General features: G+C 35.0%; 2 protein-coding genes across 7 annotated transcripts in view; one reads left to right on the top strand and one right to left on the bottom strand.

Annotated features, from left to right (window-relative positions):
• LOC128203063 (CCR4-NOT transcription complex subunit 3-like) overlaps nucleotides 1–25,741 on the top strand; it is a 43,244-nt gene that overhangs the window by 553 nt on the left and 16,950 nt on the right. For 3 of the 4 annotated variants that reach the window (XM_052904349.1, XM_052904340.1, XM_052904322.1), the window contains exons 2-11: nucleotides 901–968; nucleotides 7,769–7,933; nucleotides 8,694–8,822; nucleotides 9,804–9,899; nucleotides 11,720–11,833; nucleotides 13,273–13,378; nucleotides 19,946–20,079; nucleotides 20,776–20,814; nucleotides 22,739–22,818; nucleotides 23,963–24,063. In XM_052904349.1, the coding sequence (XP_052760309.1) occupies nucleotides 901–968; nucleotides 7,769–7,933; nucleotides 8,694–8,822; nucleotides 9,804–9,899; nucleotides 11,720–11,833; nucleotides 13,273–13,378; nucleotides 19,946–20,079; nucleotides 20,776–20,814; nucleotides 22,739–22,818; nucleotides 23,963–24,063 (1,032 nt within the window). The remainder of the gene's footprint in view (nucleotides 1–900; nucleotides 969–7,768; nucleotides 7,934–8,693; nucleotides 8,823–9,803; nucleotides 9,900–11,719; nucleotides 11,834–13,272; nucleotides 13,379–19,945; nucleotides 20,080–20,775; nucleotides 20,815–22,738; nucleotides 22,819–23,962; nucleotides 24,064–25,741) is intronic. The other variant, XM_052904331.1, reaches the window with a different exon arrangement.
• Nucleotides 15,070–18,922, bottom strand: LOC128203086 (uncharacterized). 3 transcript variants are annotated; one of them, XM_052904359.1, is made up of 4 exons: nucleotides 18,392–18,922; nucleotides 17,325–17,400; nucleotides 17,096–17,173; nucleotides 15,070–16,056 (listed from the first exon to the last, which is right to left on the bottom strand). In XM_052904359.1, the coding sequence occupies exons 1-4, from the start codon at nucleotides 18,400–18,402 to the stop codon at nucleotides 15,871–15,873; spliced, it is 351 nt and encodes a 116-aa protein (XP_052760319.1). In that variant the 5' UTR covers nucleotides 18,403–18,922; the 3' UTR covers nucleotides 15,070–15,870. The 3 variants fall into 3 exon arrangements, 2 of the variants coding, with proteins under 2 accessions (XP_052760319.1, XP_052760328.1); XR_008255857.1 differs by lacking the exons at nucleotides 17,096–17,173; nucleotides 17,325–17,400; nucleotides 18,392–18,922 and adding exons at nucleotides 16,700–16,766; nucleotides 17,002–17,091; XM_052904368.1 differs by lacking the exon at nucleotides 17,096–17,173 and having other exon boundaries at nucleotides 18,392–18,451.

Genomic DNA, 25,741 nt, shown 5'->3' with positions numbered 1-25,741 from the left:
CAATTTTATTTATTTCGGATCAGCCAGAAAAATGCACTCATTTCATCCCATTCAAATCTTTGTCCAGCCCAATGGTATAAGGCAATCCCTAATACATTGCCAACTTATAAAACGATAGCGCTGTACCATGAAACACCACCACAACTAGCTGAATTGGTGTTATATGGCGTCATCTGGTTAACAGGATTACATACCTGTTGAGTAACTAAGACATCTGTTTACCGAATCACTCTTAAAAGATAAAAAAATTGAGTGGTTCTCTTGCTCAATTATATCTGTTTTAACCATGTATTGAAGTGCCATCAAGAAAAAAACGACACTGAAACGAAAAGAGTATAGTAAACAAACATGAAATTATGAGTCGTAAATTTTAATAAAATGTTTTACTGAACTTGATTCCGTTTGTAACAAAGAAAGCATTTTATTTTTTATTCGGTTAAAGTTATATGATAAAATAAAGAAGCGGATGTGCCCCACACACATGCTGGTTCTGCTTACGCTGCAATTTTAGCCAATGTTGTGGTATTTGCCATAGATGCAGGCCTGGCCATAGTCTGACATATGGATACGAAATTTTTAGTTCAGATTTGGTTTATTCCATGTCTACTCTTCTGCATTAAATTTGCACAGACTTGAGAGATTTTAGTTTTGGTATTCGCTTGAAAAACATAGAAAAAATGCTTAACGATATCTACTGAAAAAATACATGAATTTCGAATATTTCTGTTGGCGTAATAAAACATTTATGCATTATATGGTTGCTCACTACGGATGCATACTGCCTGATCATAGAATACCAGCCTAAGACTTTGAGTCTAAGACCAAAACTTCGGAATATTGTCTGATGGTCTAAATAAAAAGCTTTGCACAACTCAGATGTTTTTCATTTCTTTTTTTCAGGAGAAATAGACAGATGCCTCAAAAAAGTTCAAGAAGGTGTTGAAACCTTTGAAGACATTTGGCAAAAGGTTTGTGTACTGTTTAACAATCAATTGCATTTCAACATCATTATCAATTTTTTTAATGAAAAAGTCACGGTTTTGTCGATAGCCTTGGTGTTGGCACAGTGAGTGCTCCCGTCATCATATTTCACGTCACTGCAGAAAAAATGGTAGGGTGCTTGCACTCAAAAGGGCACATTGTGTCGTCAGTGAGAAACTTCATATCATTAATTTGGCAGAAAATAATATATATTGTGTTTTATTGGGAGCCCCTCTAGAGTTTAACTATTTAATGTATTAAGTTTATTTATATTTGTTATCATAGAATAACTTTGAACTTCTAAACAAAATTAATCTCCATCAGTGCCTAAAGGTGCTATCAAAAAGGGCAGAGTTCAGCAAACTTTTGTATTCATCAGCTAAAATCCTACATAGTCATGTCAGTGAGTGCTTTCATGGTTGACTGCCCTTTCTGTAAATTGCTCTCATAATTTTTCTTCATTTTGGGCTGTTTTCAATTGTGTGTTTGATGTGGTATTTCATGTCACTTCAATCTCAATCAGTATTTCTGTCTTCATATTACTTGTCACTGTCATGTCCCTCCATGCTCATGTCACATGCCACTATCGTTTTGTTGATGCCCCTGTCGGCATATGATGTGTCTCTATTTTGTCGATGCCCATGTTTGCATTACGCATATCACTGTTGTGTCTGTCAATGCCCCTCTCCTCATTTTACATGTCACTGTCTTGTCCATTGGTGCCCTGATCCTTATATTACATGTCACTGTCATGTCTGTCAATGCTTCTGTCCAACTGTCCAGGGGTGTAGAAATGGGCCGGGAGCCGGTAAAATAACCCGGTTACTTTAGCATCTCCACCCGGCTAATTTCCCCACATCAACAAAAATAAAATCTGTTATTTTTTGTCATGTCTGTTCTGTTTACATCCGTTTAAAACCTTGATTGTTGGTATTGTTAATTTTGCTTTCTGCGCGTTCCGACTACAATACAGCATTAGCTCGATACGTGACGTCATTAGTCGCATCCCCCTCTGGGATGTTTTTCAAGTTTGGGTTTCCCAGTGTTCCGAATACAATAACATTAGCTCGATACATGACCTTATTAGTCGCATCCCCTCTGCGGATGTTTTGAAATTATTGATTTGCGAAGCAATGGAGGGTGAAATAAATATTTTTTTCCAGACACAAAAAAGCGTAGTAAGTATGCAACATGAGCGTGTCTGGCCTTCTGTTAGTCCTATTATCATTTACGCAACAGTAAATTTTATATACGCGTGTTAAACTTAACCAGGTGTAAACAAAATGAACAAGCTTGCGGTGATGTCACTGCTAAAAATAATCCATTATTTTGATGAATTTTACATGTACGTAGGGTGAAATTTAGTGTCCAGATATTTCTTTTGGTATCAAAATGGAATAAGTTAGTTGCAGGTGAAATATCTAGAACCACAGAAAATGAAGTCAGATGTTTAATTTTCAGAGGTTAATATAGTGATTCAGTGGCTGAAAGTATATAATTGGTAGAGAAGAAATTACATATATTATTAGGAGGGAATAGCTAGCAAATGTCAAGGCATGTGGTCTGGAATGTTATAATATTATCCTAAATCTGAATTTGACAGTAGTTTGGTTCATTAGTTAGCCCTCACTGGTGGGTGGGGGGATAGTACTCAGTTTCAGTATCATATTATAGTACATTTATGTTAAGGTGCCCTGTTACAAAATAAACATGCACCAGAAGACTAGAATGTTTGGTTAAAAAGGCTTAAATTCATCCCACAAGGGGCGTTGCCCCCTTGACCCTAACAGGGGGAGGACACCCAGACCCCCCGCCTACTTTTAGGATATTCCCTGCTACTTGAATTAATTTCTACACCCCTGACTGTCACATCTGTCAACTCTCCTGTCCCACTGTCAACTTTTGTCTATGCATCTGTCCTACTCATAAGTCTGTCTTTACTCCTTTCCTTATTTTAAATGTCACTGTCAAGTATGTCGATGCTCTTGTCTGACTGTCATTTTGTCGATGCTCCTGTCCCACTGTCACACCTGTCTACGCTCCTGTCATGTCTGTCTATGCTCCTGTCCCACTGTCATGTCTGTCTATGCTCCTTTCCTACTGTCATGTCTGTCTATGCTACATGTCACCATCCTGTCTGTCTATGCTCCTTCCTACTGTCATGTCTGTCTATGCTACATGTCACCATCATGTCTGTCAGTGCTCCTGTCCACCTGTCATTTTGTTGATGCTCCTGTCCCACTGTCATGTCTGTCAATGCTCCTGTCCCACTGTCATGTCTGTCTATGCTCCTGTCCCACTGTCAAACCCGTCTATGCTCCTGTCCTACTGTCATGTCTGTCTATGCTCCTGTCCCACTGTCATGTCTGTCTATGCTCCTGTCCCACTGTCATGTCTGTATATGCTCCTGTCCCACTGTCATGTCTGTCTATGCTCCTGTCACACTTGTCATGTTTGTACATGCTTATGTCCCTCTGTCATGTCTGTATATGCTCCTGTCCCACTGCCATGTCTGTCTATGTTCCTGTCATACTGTCATGTCTGTCTATGCTCTTGTCCCAATGTCTTTTCTGTCTATATATGCTCCTGTCCCACTGTCATGTCTGTCTATGCTCCTATCACACTGTCATGTCAGTCTATGCCCATGTCCCACTGTCATTTCTGTCGATGCTCTTGTCACACTATTATGTCTGTCTATTCTCCTGTCACACTGTCATGTCTGTCTATGCTCCTGTCCCACTGTCATGTCTGTCTATGCTCCTGTCCCACTGCCATGTCTGTCTATGCTCCTGTCCTACTGTCATGTCTGTCTAAAGATGCTCCTACCCTCATAATACATGTCACTATGGTGTCCATTAATGTTCCCGTCATTGATTTTCTATACATTTTGTTCCCAGTATACATGATGTTACATACTAGTGAATTTAATTGTTTTTAATTTTCTGAAATGTATAAAAGTTTCCAATCTGTTTGATAAGGATGGGTACTATTTGCAAAAACATATTGTGACATATCACAGTATTTCATGAGTGTAACATGATATATTTTTCAGAAATAAAAATAGATAAATAATGCCTTGCAAAAAATGTAGCTTTCATGTTTATGTCATCATTATCAACTTAATATTCTGCATAAACCAACATTTTTTTGTGGCCATTGATTGATAAGTTGTTTGGGCTAATGCAACCAAACAAAATTATATAAGGATGGCCTGAACCAGTGTTCTGCCAAGGATTGAAAAAAGGGGGCGCCCTTGGCAGGACACTGGCTGAACATTTTTAGCTCGACTTTGAAGTATAAGGAGAGCTATACTACCCACCATGGCGGCGGCAAGGCACACCTTGGTTAAGGTTTTGCATGTAAGCACCTTAAAGTCATTATCACAATACATCCAGTGCTCCAGCCAGGATTTGAAAAGGGCAGGGTGGAGTTTTGAAAAGGGCAAGCTACATGAGTCGTGTAGAGGTTGGGGTGGTTGTGGGGGGGTCCACCCCTGTCACAAGGTGTTTGTTTTTTTGTGGGGGGGGGGGGGTCTCCCCCTAGAATTTGTTTTGTTTTTATACTCAATTTAAATCATTTTCCATGATTTTCAGACTTATACAAAATGGTGTTGTTGTTTTTTCTCAAAATTTAGAAGGGTGTGTTTTAATATCAAAATTAAAATTTGTCTTTTTGTCTGTGGTAGTATGATTGTACTTGTTTGGCATCTTCTTTAGTGCAATGTCACATATTTCTTTTAAAAGTTTGTAAGATGAAGACAAAAACAAACACAGTTAAACATCAAATAAATAGATACACACAAAAAAAAAAAATGTGGAGACGAATCTTAGTTTGGTACGATCGGGTTTGGGTACGAATGTTACATTCAGCCTGTTTGTTATTTAATTGTCTTTGGTAAAATAATGTTTAATATGCTGATGTTTTAGAATAAAATGACAATAAAAATCACTACCCTGGTTTACAAAATCACTTATTAAACTTAGAACATTGATAAAATAACTCCGAAAATCGTTCTGATAAAATGGCGGTTTCGGCGAATTTTGACAAGATCGTGGACATGATAAGTAAATACTAAATAAAGCATCAACATAATTTTGTGGATTACAAAGAAATTTTCATCATGAATATTTTATAAATAAACTTACAAAACATTTACTGAAAAGGTGATGTATTTGATTGTATTAGCGCCACCTTTCTTATGTTTACATATCGGCAGTGCCGTCTGCTTCAAATCAACAATGTTGAAAATGGCAAGTCTCGTCTGTACAATACAATAAACAATTATTTTAAAAGATTTAATTGTGCTTCACAACATTTTTCACCATCCCTTTGCATTTTCTATCGCATTTTACAAACTTTCATCATTGGTTGAACGAGTTCTCAATGTATATTCTGATTGGCTGACATTCAATAGGCACGCCTCCTGCCGATGTTTCCCTATTTGGCTCTTCCTAATTATCGGATTAGTAGATGACCGATTATGAATACACAGGTCGTCTGCTCACTACACAAATACACAATTAGCTGTCATATGACTTGGTCAAGGCACATGGAAAGATGAAAGGGCAGTACGGCATATTTTAAGCAATCAATGGGGGCATGGTGACACCTAGCAGGAACACTATTATCATAAGTATTACGTAATTTGTCTCAATTATGACAGCGGATTAAGGGCTGTCAAATCTTTTATAATGATTTCAATAGTAAAAAGGGCACTAACGGGATATTTAGGGCTAATAGAGCATTTGTGAAAAGGGCACTACTCAAAAAGGGGGCAGGGCGGTAAGAAAAGGGGCACGGGCGCTGCGCCATTGAAAAACGGGCTAGCTGGAGCACTGACATCATTTATTGCTTTGAAACTTTGGATATTCCCAACTATCTAACCTACTAAATTAATGAAATTAGATAACACTTATTTGAATATAATGCAAATAATTGGCCTTTATTATTTGATTTAGCAATTCTGGTTAAGGTTTTGCATGTTAGCACACATAGGTCAATATCTCAGCAACTACTTGATGTATTGCATTGAGACTTTATACAGTGATCCATGCATGTTACGCCAAAACCTTTCGTCAATCCTTACACTGAAAAGTGGCGAAATAGTCGTGCGTGCTGTCTTTGTGACAGCTCTTGTTATACCCCCACAAACGAAGTTTGAGGGGGTATATAGGAGTGAGCTTGTCGGTTGGTCAGTCTGTCTGTCAGTCGGTCGGTCTGTCGGTTTTCATGGTTTCCGGACGATAACTCATGAAAGGCTTGACAGATTTGAACAATGTTTGGTACACAGGTGTAACATCAGAAGATACAGGTCAAGTTCGATATTGGGGCTGGTGGGGCCAATGTCAAGGTCACTGTTACTAAAAATAGAAAAACGGTTTCCGGGTGATAAATCATGAAAGGCTCGACAGATTTGAACAATTTTTGGTACACAGGTGTAACATCAGAAGATACAGGTCAAGTTCGATATTGGGGCTGGTGGGGTCAAGGTCACTGTTACTAAAAATAGAAAAACGGTTTCCGGACGATAACTCATGAAAGGCTAGACAGATTTGAACAATTTTTGGTACACAGGTGTAACATCAGAAGATACAGGTCAAGTTCGATATTGGGGCTGGTGGGGCCAAGGTCAAGGTCACTGTTACTAAAAATAGAAAAACGGTTTCCGGACGATAACTCATGAAAGGCTAGTTTTTCTTGTCAGCAGTGTAACTTCTAAATTACTCAACAGATTTAAATAAAACAATACATGCATGATAAAAGAAGATGCAGCGTGCAGTTACCTTGGAGTTATGGCCTCTTCAAAGGAATGGTTTGCCATTCCTGAGTCCATGCGGCATTTGGGGGTATTCGTCACTCCTGTGACAGGTCTAGTTTGTTTTAATCTACTTTTAGTTAAATGAAAAGCAGTAACTCAGTAATGATAAATCAATTTTGTTTTCAAAGTTGTTTGTGCTTGAAACCATGAGTCCACTGGATTCACGAAACTTGAATGATGGTCATATTCCAGTAATCTCGGACCAAATCATGGAAAATAAATAAAGGCAGTTTCTGGTTTTAACAAATTTCATGCATTTATTCTATGATAATAAAACATTGATGTCAACTGATGACCAGTTGTTAGTCAAGTAGATTCCTGGAACTTTATCCACACTTAACAGGGATTGGATGCAGATTTATTGCCTTGTTTGCAATAAAATCAATCAGTTATTCTGACTTTGGGTGCCTCATGGCAGTATTGGCTTCGTTGTGTGTCAAATTGACATCTTCTAAAACCTACTGCTATTGCCTGTCTCTATTGATTTTCAAAGTAGTTTCAGTGCAGAAGCACTTGGGCTCTATTCATAAATTCTGAATAATTACAGAATTTCACATTAAACACAGTCACCATCCTGTTTTTGAACAAAAATATTTAATTTCATGTCTACTGTGTTTTTAACAAAGTTTGGAAAAAATTGTTGACTGGCAATTAAAATAAATAGGGTAGGCCGGGAAACCAGAAACAAATTAAAAAGATTGCTCAGATCCATTCCCTCTTAAAAGGCATTTTCCTGCCCAGGTAAAAATCCCTTTGTTGAGTAAAAAGGTTTGAAAACAAGCTGAACATACATAATTATATGAATCATGATGTTAGTGTTTTAAAGGGAATTCCCCCTTTTGCCAAAACAATGCTATATTTCCCCTATCAAAGGGCCTGCCACCATTCCCTTAAAAGGGGAAAAAAACACTGCTATGCCTTTCTTATGTATGTCATCAAAATATCTTCAATACAACATAACTATTTCAGGTCTATAACTCAGCTAATGCAAACCAGAAAGAGAAATATGAGGCGGACCTTAAGAAAGAGATTAAGAAGCTGCAACGCCAGCGTGATCAGATTAAAACCTGGCTGGCCAGCAGTGATATCAAAGACAAACGCACTCTCATCGACAACAGAAAGCTTATTGAAACGGTAATTGGTTGAACATTGAAATTATACAAAGTGTTGTAAATAAGAAGCGTTTGTATTTACCGAAACTGAAAACATACTGATTAACCTCAAGTCCCTGATGGACAATGATTAGAATTTTTTATCCCTGGGGACACAATATTATATTCGTATCATTTGAAGTGGTTTACTGTGTAAAGGAGAATATATGTAAATATTATATCAATAAATATATAACAAAAAATACTGAATTGGACTTGAGAGCCATTCATGTTTGATTTAAGGTAATTTAAAGAACAAAAGATACAAGATGCACTAGCTTTATTTATAATGTGGTTTCGGTCATTTAATTTACCTGACAGTAAGGTACTCTCCAGTTTTCACATTTATCTCAATTGATGGGTTTCACAACACAACAGCAATGTGAAAGTTGTTAGCCAGTCTAGACTGGATAAAATTGAGTTAAACTGATTAAGAAATCAACACTTCATAGGGTTTTATCTTTCATTGATAAGGGAAATATTATTATGGAAATGAATTATACCGTGATTGGCACAATACAAAATTTAAATATATCAAAACCCAAGTGAATAGATATATAAGTAGTTTTGGAGTTCTTGCATATGATGCTATGTTTCCATTACTTATCTGTTCTGATAACTTTTTGTTAGTCATTTCAGAGAAAGACTATCTTGATATTGTGTCAACTGTAAACATGCATCATATTTGTTTTCAGGCTATATATATATAAATGTCATTATTAAGTACAAACATCTGCTTCCAGCAAATGGAGCGGTTCAAAGTTGTTGAAAGAGAGACAAAAACCAAGGCATATTCAAAAGAAGGCCTTGGTGCGGCGTCCAAACTAGACCCACAAGCCAAGGAGAAACAAGAAATCACAAACTGGGTGTCGGTATGGAAACTTCATTAATCATGCAATATCATTTACAAATGAACCATAAAACCTTGTATTTTCTGTGTGATTTGAGTGACTGGATAATTATTTGATATGTCTGTGCAAGAACTGGAAGTATATGTAGGAACAAACAGTTTTGTTGTAGTATATGCATATTTTGAGGTTGAAAGTTGAAACCTTCCAAATTAATGTGTATGTCAAAATGTTACTACCTGTACAAATATGTGAGGATGATTGAACCCACCACCCCTGGCTCTGCAGGCAGACACTCTACTGCCTGACTGTAAAAGCTACCTCAGTTGCATTATAAATGCTGCTTTGCGCTATATATCCAATACCTTGTTATGGTTAGCCCATTGCTTCTCTACAAGGTGATCAGGGCTTGATTATTCCCAATCTGGGGGTCTTGTGAGTTTGCTATGTTGTCACCAACCCGGACAATTGGGTTTTCTCTGGGTACTCAGTTTTCCCCCACAACACAAGACCAAACTTTGCGCAACATTGTGCCAAAAGGAGTGACTTTGATCATAACTTACAAGGATTGTGAAGAAACTAACAAGAACTGGTATTGAGATTGAAATGTACTTTTTGCTGACATAAGATGAAGATTTTGTAATTGGTGCTGTAGTTACAAAACTAGCCTTATGTTCTTCATTTCAGACTCAGATTGAGAGTCTGAAGATCCAAAGTGATCGGTGTGTTCTTTATTTCAGACTCAGATTGAGAGTCTGAAGATCCAAAGTGATAGGTGTGTTCTCTATTTCAGACTCAGATTGAGAATCTGAAGATCCAAAGTGATAGGTGTGTTCTTCATTTCAGACTCAGATTGAGAATCTGAAGATCCAAAGTGATAGGTGTGTTCTTCATTTCAGACTCAGATTGAGAATCTGAAGATCCAAAGTGATAGGTATGTTCTCTATTTCAGACTCAGATTGAGAATCTGAAGATCCAAAGTGATAGGTGTGTTCTCTATTTCAGACTCAGATTGAGAATCTGAAGATCCAAAGTGATCGGTGTGAGAGCGAGCTTGAACAACTCACCATTGGAAACAAGAAAAAGAAAATGGATAAAGAGGTAATGCAGGGCATTCTTTCTGCCTGTTTTTAGCTTGTCTATTTGATTAATATCAGTGGTTGAAATTAGCACAAGCCCGCAAGCCCTGCACTGGTAAAATGTCTTTCGGGCTTGCTCAAATTGTGAATTTTATATAGCAGGGCTTGTTCAAAAATTTGATGCCAAGCAATAGTACCGTATTATATCATGTATAGGACGCTAGCATAGATAAGACGCAGGCAAAAAAATAGTTGAAAAAACGGGTTAAAAACCCTTAATATATAAGATAGGACGCAGCGGAAAAATGTCAAAATCGGTGCCGAAAAATCGAAGCTGGTAAAGTATTTATAACATATATTGAAGTAAAAAAAAATGTATATAAGGCATATTTCGATAACTGTCTTGTGTATTTCGACAATTATCGTCGTATTTCGGTAATTTAGCATTTCGGTTATTTAGTGTACACAACAATGATATAAGTCTTGACATTTTGAGAACATTATAAGACTTATACAAATACTGTTATAGTCCCGACACGCCTTCTGACTAACAGTCAACCGTTGCAACCGTTGCTTCTGACATGCGTTCTGAATGACAGTCAACCGTTGCAACCGTTGCAAAACTGTGTATTGTCAAAACTGATGATTGTTTTGATAAGGCTTGTCGCTGCGCGGAATAAAGCATGTCAGGCATAATTAATACGTGTCGGTAATTATCCTTGCCAGCGGAAGGCACGACGGGTAAAGTGCGAACAAACAACCATACGGTATTACCATCACAATAGTTCGTTCTATTGATGTTTTTCTAATGACAGACAGTGGGTGTTTTTCACACCTTCGCACATTTGAAAAGATTTGATAGTGACAATAATGCTACTTTGCGTTATGCACATTCCTTTATTATTTTTTTAAAACAGTAACATACAACAAAATGTTTTGTAAAATATCGAAACATTTAAATCATGAACAACGATTATTTGATATTTACCTCCTTTCCCGATTTTCCGTTGCCGTTATAACTCAATCCAGTTAAATGCTGACTCATATCGAGTTTTTTGTGAGTAGCGTCCCTTTTGTAAAAAAGTAAACACTCATGTTTGTTTTCAATTTATTTCTCAATAAATCATTTTAAAGTAAACATATAATATATTTCTGCGTGTGTTAACTTGCATGATTTTACCTATGTCAGTTGTTCTCTTCGGTGACGCAGTACAGATACTTACTATTACTGCGTTCTTCCCTGGTCCGATATTTTCGACCTGAAATGGACTTGGAAAAAACAGATGAAATTCTAATAGCATAGAAAGGACGCAGGCACTTTTTAAGACGAGATTTGGGGGTAAAAAAGTGCGTCGTATGCATGATATAATACGGTATAACCATTCGGGCTTGTTGATTCAAAATTCTAACATCGATGACTGTAATATGAGAGCTGTGCTACTCACCACTCAGTGATATATTGATGCAATTAGTAAGACTTCTAAAGGCTGTTTTCCCTTGCAAAATCTTTTTTTTTACTAAATGCAGATTTCATTAATGAATAATAAAGCAATGAATTTCTTGAAATATAAACAGAACCTTAACAAGACTTACTATTTAACAGCAAATTTCAATAAATATCTGGGCAAATACATGACTTATTGCATTGAAGTTATTATTAGACTTAGAAATTCTGGTTTATAGCAAGAAATAGTCAAGCAGGCTGCCCCTGGACAGAAATAAACTGTTATTAATTATTGACCAGTGCATTATACAATATAATTACTAGAGACATCCAGTTAGTCAACTATCAGGGTCTAGGAACCCTTCCAGAAAAACGTTGTCTATTGTAATTTGTTTCAGAAGTCAGAAAAATTTGATTCCCTAAAGACAAGTCAAGATAAGCACAACTTCCACATTAACAAGCTGGAGACAGTCATGAGAATGGTCGACAACGATGCCATACCCCTTGAACAGGTACTGTAAAACTATATTATCACTGAAAGTATATATGATGCTAGTTTCATTATAAAAGCAATTAAAATAAAGCAGGTTTTTTAACCATTTCGTTGTCCAAAAGAATTTTATTTTGTCAATAAATAAAAGCACATGGTGGCTGAGTATAAACTCTGTCACATGACAAGATGGAGCATGGCTCCACTTGGCATTATGTTATTTTAACAAAAAGATGAAAGGGTGGAGGAATTAAATGTGTGTTGGGTAATAACCAGTCCCCTAGATTGCTCAGTCAGTAGGGTGCCGCCAAGTGTTCCAGGGTTTAACATAATTTATGGGGCAGGAGTGATATAACCCCATGCAATAATTTTCATACAGTTGAACATTGTTAATCTGAAATCGTAGGGACCCAAAAAATTATTTCAGAAGCGTTATTTCGGATAAACAATTTTTCGAAAATGACAGCGTTCGCGAATTATAGATGACATAAAATACTAAGTCGTGAAGATTGCAATGTAGGTTACACGTTACCAATATGATACATTCAGTTTGAGCGATCTTTCTTATACAAAAATATTTGTTGATTTTTTTGATTTTTTTTTCTTCATTATACTTCTAAAAGTTATTAAAGCAACATTTACATTCAAAACAAAATGACAGCACATGTATGCATTCGGAACATAGCACGGATTGTTCGGTAGCGGGTCAAGTGAGCAATGGAAGCCTCATTTTTATCGTTTAAAAATGAACTCGTTTGATATATTCTATACAAAATAAACACTCATTTGAGATCCTCTATGTCATTAACCAGATTATTTTCATAAGGACTGCAAATATGCATGTGTTAGTAAGTCATACACCTCTCAAACTCTTTAAGAGCCTTTGTTGGCATTCTGATATATGTAAATGGTAAAAATAAAGCACTAAAGCTCTCAAGCAGTGCTTGAAGAGTCTTCAAAATTTAGTAATAGAGTTTAAGGATGCTACATGTATCCTCTTAAAGATGCACTCTTACAGATATACCATTTTTACAACTTTTTGGTCTTAGAAAGAGCAAATTTTTGCATAAATATCTGCAAACCAATGATATAAGATTGCTGAGTAAAAATCAGATCATAGATTTTCATATTCCTGTTCAAAAATTAATGTTTTATGGCTTAAGAAAAATGCATAGAGCATCATTTTTTTAACTTAAGTATAAAAATCTGCAATCTAATTTTTCGTCAGCAGTCTTATATTAGATGGTTTCCATGGATTTTCACAATAATTGCCTCGTTCCAAGACAAAAAATAAAAAAGTTGTCAAAACGTTTAAGTGAGAGTACAGTAGTCTATAAGGCTGGGTTTGTTGATACCTCAATTAAAATACAAAGAATTAAGGTTGTGACTGGTTGTCGCTAGGGTCACTGGTAGCTATATATTTAATATCTTGTTTAAAGCCTCTTTCTTTCTTTTTTTTAGATCAAAAGCATAAAGGACGATATTGAGTACTATGTGGAATCCAATGGGGATCCCGATTTCGAGGACAATGAGTTTGTCTATGATGAGTTGGAGTTGGACGACATTGGTGAGTGTTAGCCCTTTGATTGGTCAGATAACAGTTATAACCCTTTCTGATTGGTCGGATGTGAGTGAAAAAAGTTTTTGATTGGTCAGATTTGAGTGAAAAGTCTTTCTAATTGCTCAGATGTGAGTGAAAAATCTTTCTGATTGGTCAGATAGGAGAAATAACCTGTTTGGATTGGTCAGAAATTTAACTTAAGAGACATTTTAAAAATAATAGAATTAAAACAAATGTTATCACTTTCAACATCATTCCCATCACTGTTAATGGCTGTGGTAGAAATAAGGTATTGAAAATATGTTATTTTGAATATTGCCTTTTCTGATTGGTCAGATCTATGTTTCTATATAGTTTCTCAGAATTAAAAAAAAAATATGCTTTTGTCAGCACTTGTGCATCGACATGATAAATTTCAGTTGTAAGCATTTTCCTTATTCTGATGAATATAAATATCCTATTGATTTTGCAATTCTGAATAGGATTTATCTTTTTTTTAAATAATTAGTATAAACTGTCATATTTATATGTTCATAGCTACATCATGCCTCACAGATATTTCACAGATATAATTTTTTCTTCAGTCCCCATCCCCATTATTATAGAAAGATGTAGAAAAAGTAAAAATATTTTTTGTAGCATGCATTTAGGGCTTTTTACATAACATATAATCTGGTTTTTAGTTTGACGCTAAATACTTGTGTGGCATTTTGAATAATTTTCTTGTAATTAACAGCACAAGGCTGGATTCTGTTGCACATGAAAATTTGTGTGACAATGCATGTGAAAATAAAATTTGATGACACTTTTTGTGGTGATTTTTTTTTAATGATGTGTATATGAATCTTTATGATCTTCTTTTCTTGTGAATACATTATAAAATGTTAACGCATCAACATGGGTTTGGAATTTTGCTGGCAACTGTCCTTATTTTTTTAATGGGTATTGTTTACGCTTCATTCATCTATATGGGTCCTTCTGAGCTATTGGGTAATATTTTTTTGACAACACCTGAATAAATAGAATTGAGTATATCCTGTAATGCATAGGTTTTAGTTATGGCAGATTTATTCACCATTTATAAATGGTACGTTAGAAGATAGTTCAGAATGCATAATATATACAAATTAAGTTTTTTTATGAGCTACATTGAAAGTTACGGACGTTACTCAACATGCTTTGACATTGGTTTGACATAAAAATAAAGTGCTAAATTGGAGATGAATGTTAATTTACAACAAGTTGGATGCACAGTGTACATGCCCATAGTGATCATTTCTCAAACATTGTAATGTAAAAAAGAATAAAACATTAAATTGTAAGTGTTACGGACGTTACCCAAATTTTTGGACTTAACATTTGTTTCTACATATCAGATTTGACTTCTAAACTTATATTAGCTTTGTAATCTCTTCATTACAACGTAGACTATAATGTATGTACTTTGTAAATGTTTATTTGAAGGTAGGAAACAATTCTGGACAAAATAATGTTCGGATGTTACTGTTGACAGTTTGACCAAAATTCTGTTTGGACGTTACTATTGACATAGGGCATTGGATTAAAGCACCATATTATATTAAAAACCAACAAATTACATGCCCTATGGGTAAGAGGTACCTAAAATGCATGAGAGAGAGAGAGAGAGGAGAGAGAGAGAGAGAGAGAGAGAGAGAGAGAGAGAGAGAGAGAGAGAGAGAGACACCTGACGACGGTACTACTGACCTTTATATGAACCCGGTTGGAAACATGTTATGACAATTATCAAGGTCACATGTTCTCTTGGGTGGACACAAAATAAAAGCTTCATAACTTTATTATTTTTCCCTCACCGTTTAAATATATTCTTTTGGTGGGCGAATTGGTGTGCCGCAACGTTATATATATAAAAACACTTCTTGAGTTCGGCATTGGAGAAGTTTGGTAATCTATAGCTCTAGGCTAACAAGTATTTCTCCCTAATAGTCGATTTGCCAGATAGAGATTATTGTGCAACTTTATCTGTGATGACATCATTTTCATTGTTACACATCATTGCTCACCCCGGACAAGTTGCACAGTGATCTATATCTGGCAAATCGACTATTACCCTCTAGGATGGACCCTGCACACGGACCTGGCCCCAACGTTATAAACGATACTGAAGTATTCCCATAACTTTATTTGTTTAACTGAAATCGCCTAAATTATAATAGAAAAAATACCACAACAAATGATTGGTTCTCCCCTGTGATAAAGTCAAAGTCTAATTTAACTTAAAAATCTGAACACGGTTTGAACTCTTCTGGATGTCAAGAACAGGGTTCTCCCATACATGTGATAAAGTCAAAGTCTAATTTAACTTAAAAATCTGAACACGGTTTGAACTCTTCTGGATGTCAATAACAGGGTACTCCCCTGTGATAAAGTCAAAGTCTAATTTAACTTAAAAATCTGAACACGGTTTGAACTCTTCTGGATGTCAAGAACAGGGTTCTCCCCTGTGATAAAGTCAAAGTCTAATTTAACTTAAAAATCTGAACATGGTTTGAACTCTTCTGGATGTCAAGAACAGGGTTATCAAGGTGGCGAGTAACTGATGAATGATGCTCCCAGCTGACATCTTCAACTGTTGGCCATTTAAATCCACCTCTGGCAGCTTCCATGTAACGAAACAACACTTCATCCTCCTGGACATCAATAACCTGAAGTCAGATGAAGACATTGGATGAATAATTAGTCAGATTGACACATTCAATCATTACAAATCAGTAATATAGTGTACTTAATGCTCATTTTTATCATCATCATCATTATCTATAGATGTAAAAGTAATAAAAGGCACTAGAGTGCAGGGGCTGTATTCACAAAGCTATTTAGGAAAGACATTGGACATAAGTGAAAATTTCAAATGCAGATTTCTAATTCATTTTCAGATATACTTCAATGAAACTTGTCATAAAAAGTTTCATTGAAGTCGTATAGTTAGTAATAGAGAAGTCTGCATTTGAAATTTTGACTTAAGTTTAAGATTTGTGTGAATACAGCTCCTGCACATGTCTTTTAGTACTGTTACAGCAGTTGTAGCATTCTGGTGTTTGTTGACAACAATATAAAATAGCTGAATGGAAGAAGGCAGTCATTCATCATCAACTTCTGATTTCATCATCATCATCAATTGTAAAGCAACACTCATGATATGAGTGTTGCACCTGCATGCCTTTATTGGACATTATACCAATCATCATCATCATCATCATTATCATCATCATCATCATCATCATCATCATCATCATTATCATCAGCATTAGAAAAGCAACAAATGGTATTCAACTAAGGGTGATGCACCTGTCTGTTAGTATTGTAACAGCATTTGTAGCATTCTGGTTTGTTTGTTGACATCATCATACTATTGCTGAATGAAAAAGGCAGTCACCATGATATCATCATCACCATGAATAGGTAGATCATCATCATCATCATCATCATCATGGATTGTTAGAGCTAAGTATAACTACATATATCCCTTTATTTACTATAAAAGGTATGTTACATGTACATCATACGACTATGTCTGGATTTAGGTGTTTTATACAATGAATTCATCTTATGATTGGAAAAGAGTTTTGGTGGGTTAAAACAAAATTTACTTCAGAATGGAGTTGATAGGCAGGAAAAACACTGGACATTGTAGGTCATATAGGGCCGATGAGTATGATTATCATGAAAATCAACATGAATTACATCCTGTCCAATGAAGCGGTGTTCGGAAACTAATAGAGCCCGCCCTCCTGCCGGATCGAACACGGGACCTACCGCTTCCTATCAATGTTTGTGAATCCAAGAATAAATGGAAAGTTCTGTAACATAACAATGTTTCAAACACAAACATATAATGTGAACAATAACTATTAACAAGAACAAAATAAAGAATTCGTTCAAAGCAAGAGACAACTTTGTTTTAAGTGTATACCTCTGCTACAAACAGTTTTCTGTTTTTACTGCATGGCAAGGCAACTTCCACGAATCCACCCAAGTTGAAATTCAACCTGTATATATATATAATTATTTATAATATGGACAGACTGAGACAATTGAATGAGACAATATGAGACAGCGTTTTTCGACGTCATGTCAACACGGATCAGTCGTCAATAAGCTTACGACACTAATATCATGTCAAATTTAACGTCCGTACACAAATGTTGTTATTTATATGAATTCTGTTTTATTCAACTTAAATGTTTCATGTGCAATCATATTTCTTAAATAAACATACGTATTATTCATTCATACAAGTTTTAGCACAAGATTGTTTATAGATATAATCAAAATCTATTTGGACGTTATGTAGAACACATTGACATACAGTTTAGGTGTAGAAGTAACGTCCATACATGAAAACAGTTTTATTCCTCTATAATATTACTTCGGATCTGGTTTGTCTCATTTACTTGATCATCAAATCAAATGTAACACATCCTGCAAGTAATGAAACAATATTCTATCAGATACATTCGGAATGTAGATCTGTATGTACAGATGTTATGGGTTGACGTAACAAAAAAACAAAAAGTCATTGTCCAAAATAACGTCTGTGATATTCAAGTGTTTCATGTACTTCAACGACATTCTCTCAATACACTGTCTGTACAGATACATTATGTGAAACATGAAGTGTTTTTTACCAATAAGATGGTGATTGTAAACTATAATACAATGCAAGAATGATAATATAGTATGTGGACGTTACGTTGGCAGTGTAGACTCAATGCATAGCGTTGTCCACGTGTAACGGGAAAACCAAAATAATGGTCCAAACGTAACGAGCATGCTCAATACAGACGATAACTATCGGGAGGCCCCCAGTATGCCGAGTGAAAACATCGAAAATCCAACACATTGTCATTTGTCATGTATAAGGAGGTTAATAAATCACCCCAATACATGAATACAGTAGAAACACAATATGACAATCATTTTCGGTTTGTACTATGCCCGTTATGCGCTTAAGAACATGATGGACCGACACCAACTTACCTCATTTGCATCCATGCTAATTTTCGTTGTGTACACCGGGGCCCACAATTGATGACGTAGTACACAACACTGCGGTTCCGAAGTATAACATGTTTATAAAATTACGTAGTTTTGTATTTAATGATAAATAACCGGACGTTATAGGTTGGACCGACACATTAAACTTTGTGAATAAAAGTTTATAGTGGCGTTTCTGATCATCAGATTCAGGTGCAACGCATAAATATCGCGAAACCAGTGTTTCTTCTTGTAAAAGACCGCTCACATCACACAACATTATATGCATGGACGTATCGAGATTCCAATGTTTTCATGCAAAAAAATGGACCGACATAGTAACGTCCTAATGCACTTGTTTATCGGGACAGAAATACAAGAAAACAAACTGATTTAATCAAACTATTTGCGTATTTATATACATACTTTATTGTTGTATTGTTTGTTTCTAATTGCCGTAATTATGAAGCAATATTTACTTTTTTTTTACAGTTTGCATGATAGCACTCGAAAATGTCACAAATAACGTCCCCAAAATCGTCGTTTTTTAACAAATATTTAAAGTTTAAAAATTATTCCTTATAAACAGGACATTTTAGTTATCGTTTTCTATATCCTTGATATAAGTTTTGAAAACACAAATGTTATTTATTTATATTCCAAGTATAATTGCAATTTTACAAGCATTTTTATAAAAAAAAAAATATTACTCAATAGCTCAGAAGGACCCATATCTGGTTGAGAGAGTTTGTCTGAAATATCTCTTTTGGAAAAAAATACTTCTTGGAATTGATATATATATATTTAGGATAAAAATATTCTGAGCTCTTTTGTTTAATAAATTCAAATTTTGCCAATGTGAAAGTAAAATGCATAGGAATTTATAATTTGAAAGCATATCTGTTATTCTATACCATCATTACCACCATCCAGTGACTGTCTAAATAATACATAATGGCTGCCATTAGATTAAGTTATTCTTTTAGCCTTGACATTGTTGTTGTTGTCGTGCAGTTTCTTTTAACCTTTGTCATTTCTTGTTGGTCGAAAACTGTTCAAGGTCAAGGTATGCACATGAAGCGTGGAATTGAACTTGTGTAACAAGGCCCATAACTCTGACTTTCATAGTAGTCATGTTATGCCCCCTTATTGACTAAAAAAAAACAGAAGGGTGTTGGCATCCAATGAAGTAATCTTGTTCTTCCAACATTGATGTATATGTATTCCTGTTTAATTCCATCATCAACACCCAGGCTACACCATGGGAAAATCTGCTAGTGAAACTTCATAATGCATGAATATTTATTAACTTCTCAGCAATATCTGTATTGTCTGAAATGTGTCTCACCCACCCAATCAAACACCTGGAATTTACTTCATTAATTATTCATGAGTATACATGAGGTGTCTTATGTCAATTTTCCCAAGGTAATCAGTAGAGTAACAAGCTATGTATAGCCTGGGATACTGAGGATAGGTTGAAACCATCCTCTAATCAATTTCCATCTAGTTTGCATTTTTGTGCTATTTCATACACTGTTTACCTTACGTTCACAGATCAAGTGCTACTTCCACCGACGTCACCACCGCATGATGAAGATCGGTTTTCAGACAAGTTGTCAACGACGCCCACGTCAACAAACTCGAGTTCTCCGTCACCTAGTCCTGGCATTGGCCTCAATCATTCCAAGGTTGGTTGAAAGGAGAATACTGTAGATTGTATCAAGCATTGGAAGATCCTTTTTTGAGTATTTTTGTACAGGTGTTTTTCATGAGGTTTTAAATTTGATCAAGTTTGATTCCCTGCCGCACCACTAAAAATACTATTTGTCTTGCGGGTGGGAAGTTAAATGGGGTACCTTGTGACAGTTCTATACACTAGTGCACATTGAAGATCCAGGGTAGCTCTAACCAGGATTACATTCTGTTACCCTGAAATGACAGACAATCTTATCTAAGCATTCGCCGAATGGGCCTTGCAAGAGTGCTCGTATAAACAGGCTTACTAACCCCTCACCCCCACCCCCAGTGTAAGGAGATGGACCTTTTATATCGACTATCGGAGAGTAATTGAATATTTGATCAATTTATTGAGTACCCTCACATGATTGTACAAACTCTTCTAATTTCCATATTTGATTCAAGTTATAATTTTTTTATTTTTTTTTTCTGACGTGCCTGTGTGTTATTTTCATTGATCAAGCCTTGATATGTGTCAATAGTTACAAATTATAGTATCTAAATACAAGTACCAATTATGTCAATTACTTTATTTGTTACAAAAGAAGAGGAATGGGACCTATATTGGTTTATGAAGTACACTTCTAGCCTGTAGTAGTCTAGTACTAAAAGTAAATTGTAATTTCTGAAACTCTTATATTTTTCAGGATGATGAAAGAAAAAAGTATAAAAGTATTGAAGACGCTGTAAGTTGTCCTTTTCATTTCCGTTGCAAATTTAATATTGCTTGTATTAAGTTCTTTGGGTAGTTAAGACAGTTATGAAAAAAACTGGTATTGGGATGGCCTTGGTGTCATTATCATCATGCATTTTAAAACTTGGCCACCATTAATAAAAAACGTTTAATATTTGCAGAAAGGAAAATTCTGGCCTGAATGGGAGTTATCCGCCTTTTTGGCAGAAAAAATGAGAGCATTTGCTAACAATACTCTTTACCAGATAAGACTGTTTGATAAAGTCAAATTGACTTTAGGCAGGTCCTCTTAAGAATTAGTATTTGTTTATGGTTAGGGCCCTTGATGGTGCCCTACAGTAAATTAGGGTCTGTCTCTCCACCTCAGTTTAATATTTACACATGGTTAGTTTATTGTATCCAATGATTATGTATATAATTCAATACAAAGAAGCTTTATTTGCAGTTGTATATAATGGTGCTTGCTGAATTCCCAGGAAAGGAAACAGAATAAATGAATTCCAAATAAAGTTTATTTATTCAAACTTGTACCGTAAATGACTGGGTATTAGACGCACTTTTTTCCCTCAGATTTTGATGCAAAAAAATGCCTGCGTATAATACCCAGTAACAATTTTTTGAACTTTTTTTCTGAGGTCAATTTCTAGCCGAGAGTTTGTTTAGATTTATGTAGAAAGGGATGTTACTCGCGTCATATTGATCGAGTATATACGGGTTAAAACGGCACTTGAAGATCGGGATACGGTATATCGTATGACGTTTATAATTTCAACAAAAATATTTTTCGATTAAAGTTACGATAATTCACCTAAGAGTTCGTACACTCTAAATATTTGGACACCCATAATTATTTCCCAAATACATCAATCATAACTTTCATAGTTACCAAGTTTCACAGACGAAGATTATTGATTTTTATCTTTACAATGCCTGGCTAGATTACCTAACCGTATACACCACTGTGACAATTTAATTAGTTACTACCCATCCTAAACGATTTATTGCCTGTTGAAAAGGAAGTGTGATATATTTATTTGAGGATTAAACAAACAACAAGGGCAATCAAGGGATTAAGAAAACATCGACATGGCATGTTTGTAAAACGATCTGCCAATAAGCTTTCAAACTTGTACCACACTTATAGACTATATGAAGCAATAATCGTACAGTTATACATTAATCCTGCATAGCAATGTCCATGCTCTCCACGAGATCCTCGTGGGTATAACTGTAAGTTATGTGACGTCACACAGTGTGACTCTTTGATCTGAAGCCGATAGAATGTGTTTATTCAGTTCAGTGCATGTATAAAATGGTGTTTTAATTAACTTCATGAAGGATTTACACTTATAGGCGTAATAAATAAGTTTATGACCATTGATTACTATGGATAAATTAATAAGTGGTAAAAACCAAACATGAAGAAAAAAGGCAGGTTAAACAAACATGTAAATAAAATGTAAAAATGATAATTTTCTATGTATTTGGAGAGCGAAAAAAATCATTAATTTATGGTGTCCGAACTCTTGTGAATTACGGTATTCAATATTATTTTGAATAATAAATTGAATTAAACAATAATCAAACTTACATATAAAAAGCAAAGTTGGGCACCGTCAAAATATTTTTTGCATAACATAACTTTTCATTCTCGACAGTATGGTTGTATGGTTTTAAAGATAACCATCGCCATTTTCACGAAAAAAAATTTTTTTTGTCACTGTCAACAAACATGGTGGCTGAAAATGCCGGACGATTTTGACATTTTTTCTATGCGTCTTTTAACCAAAAACATAGATTAAAAGTTTTTTTCTCGGATTTTTCACAGATTTTTTTCCCTGCGTCTAATACCCCCTATCGTCTTATACCCAGTCATTTACGGTAATTAGAATCTAAGAAGTTGCCTCTAATTTCAGAAAAACAAGAACAACAATGCGACATCATCCCCCAGCAGTAGTTCCATCTCCACCAAGATGCCCAGTACGCCTACCAAACTGTGAGCAACAAAATTTATTGAAGAAAAATACATGGCACAAATTTATTTTAATTTTTGGAGGGAGTACTTGTTTTAAAAAATATATGTAATTAAGAAGCCATGACATTTCTTTGAATGAGGTGAAAATTACACATTTTTTTTCAAAGGCGTTTAACTAATTTCATGTTTTAAACATGAAACCCACAGATGAATGTGAATGTGATGTTGCCATAGAAACAGAACATTATTTGTTTCTGAGGTGGGGGGGGGGGGGCACATGCAGTGGATTTTAACAGGGATGGAGGGGGAATGAGAGCTATTCATCAAGAAGAGATAACTTGTTCGAAAAGAGATTCTCAACAGTAATACCTCACTGTTGAAAATCTTTGCTAGGTACTAGGTTTGCTTCTGCTGCAAAAGGACTGGTTATAATGCCAGACCTAAAGGCCTACAGTAACTTGCTAACAGGATTTACAGCATATTTGTGAGTAGATATAGAAAATAAAAGGCCTCATAAACATTTGTTCTTGCATTTTGACATGGTTTTTCAAAGAATAATCCTGGTATTTTTTTGTACCAAAGCAAAAGGACTTATAACAAATGTATATATGTGAATGTTTTTCTTAAAGTATTAGTTTACCCAGATGTTGTTTTCATTAAAATATATATAATTAGTTAGCTTTTCTTGTTTATATATATATATATGAATAATTTAGCAAATAAATATGTTAACTAGAATAACGCTAATGAAAGCATTGCTTTACATTCCCACAGTCATAGGTTGATTGACAAAGGTGTTCAACATAATGTATTGGATTATACAACCATGTGCTGTTATTGATTGGAAATACCGTAAATGTCGGTGTATATGATGAAGGCAATAAAATATGGAAACATTGGGGGTGGGATGCCATAAAACCTCTTAATACCATAGATAAAGATGCAGTGAAAATTGAGGCGTTGTCCTTTTTGTCCCTTTGAAATTAAGGAAGGAAAATCTTTTTCCCCATTGATTTATATGAAGAGTGTCCTAATATTACAAGGACATTTACGGTACTATTCTTTTTTTGGTCAATTGAATGGTTAAATGATAACCAGTGTTAGTTGAATAACAGCTGGTGGCGTGTGAATGTTTCAGGCTCATGTGTATTGTTTTATATTTCAGTTCAAACAGTCAGTCAAATGATACAAATAGTAATCACTTGCCAAACGCATCATCGTCATCATCGCATGGCTGGTTGGATGGGCAGAACGGAAGTAATTCAGGTAAACTTGCACTATGGGGAATCCCTGACCTGCCTCCACTCCCTCTCACTTTAATACATTACCATTTGGGTGATGGGTGTTATGTACTGCTAGGCATTTAATGTATTTATATTATGTATATATCCAGTCTATGCTGACATGCTTCTAAACTTTCCTTAAAGGGACGAACTGGCATTCTTTTTCTTGCCAAGAAATGGGTTTGTTTAAAGTTGTTACTTTTACTAACTAAAATCAAACTTTAACTGGTAACAAAAAAAATAATTAAAAGATGAAACCTAAAATTACGGTATATTAAATAGCATTGCTAATGGCTTTTGGCAAAATGAAACACATTTTGTAACATTTCTACATAAATACAAACATAGCACTCTTATTTATGTTACAAGCATTTTTTCCCATTTTACAGACAATTGATTTGATTTTTGACTGTATAAAATTTTAATATGTGGTTGCAGATGATTATTTTAAGATATTGTAAATCCTGGAATAGATAATTGTTTCTCAATTGTTTTTATCTTACCTTGCCCCATTGAGAAATTTATCAAACATTTATCAAAACATTTAAAATTGCTCATGCTATTTGGAAAATCATCATATTTAGCAAGTACAGTTGTTGTGATTAGTTAAAGTGACACTCCTATTCAAAATCAATACATACTCATGTGTAACAAACATAAATTTTGAGTGATAAACCTTTTAACTTCTTACTAAATTATGCATTTATGTAAAATATTAATATCTGATAACAAGATTGTAATCGTGTATTTAATAGCTGAAAACTCAAAAATATTAAATAATTGGTGAGTGCTTAAAGATTTACTATTGTCTCATAAGGTAGAAATACCCTGTTTTCTACACCTTACTTTCAAATTAAACTCTGTAACCTCCAGAAGAACCATTTTTGGGGGCATTTATGGACGCTTTTTTGTATATTTAAACAATTGTATTAATTGTGGTAAATCTTATTTGGGAGTAAGAGTGCATCTTTAAAAAAAATTCATATAAAATGGATGTGTAGCAGCATGTTAGTTTTGACTGGATAAGCTAGATCTAACCATGTTCCGTTCTAGAATTAGCGCAGCTAGAAATCTGTAATCAGTTATGAGTGTGGGGCATTGTCCTTTATTTATAGAGAGGAATTATTTTCTGTTTATACTGTGTCTTTTACTAGAGTTTTTAGGTCTTTGTCATGCATTGTTCTACAAAATTGTTAGGAATGGTTTAATTTTGAAGTTGCAAAATTCAAAAACTAAATAGGGTTATTTAATGTTCATGTGGATATAATACAGAAACTGTCTATTTTGCTCTTTTGGATTTTAGATAAAAGTTAAGTGGTTATGATAAATCAGTTGATAAATTAATGGTTATAACATGGGACTTAAGATAGAGGTATTTTACTTTTTCCATTTAAGTGTTTAAATTTGATTTTTTTTTCCAACGAAAATGTGCAATATTGGCTTGTGATTAAAATTAACCAAAGCCTGCAAGCCCTGCTCTGATAAAACACTTTCCGGGCTCATTCAAATTCTCAATTTTATACAGCAGGGCTTGTTAAACTTTTAATTCCAAGCAATAATAGGGTTAGAATTCAGGCTTGTTCGTACCAAAGACTAATTTCAATGACTGATTTGCATCAAACTGCCTGGCATTTGGTCTTGTTACTAGAATATGAAGATGC

This window comes from Mya arenaria, chromosome 2, assembly GCF_026914265.1.
Source record: "Mya arenaria isolate MELC-2E11 chromosome 2, ASM2691426v1".
Taxonomy (NCBI): Eukaryota; Metazoa; Mollusca; class Bivalvia; order Myida; family Myidae; genus Mya; species Mya arenaria.
The sequence above is the reverse complement of the archived record's forward strand: the minus strand, read 5'-3'. Positions and strand labels throughout refer to the sequence as shown.

Coding starts and splice junctions, on each gene's coding strand:
- LOC128203086 (XM_052904359.1), bottom strand. Junction 17,174..17,324: donor GAAAACTGTTTGTAGCAGAG/GTATACACTTAA, acceptor AAACATTGATAG/GAAGCGGTAGGTCCCGTGTT. Junction 16,057..17,095: donor ACCGCTTCATTGGACAGGAT/GTAATTCATGTT, acceptor ATCTGACTTCAG/GTTATTGATGTCCAGGAGGA.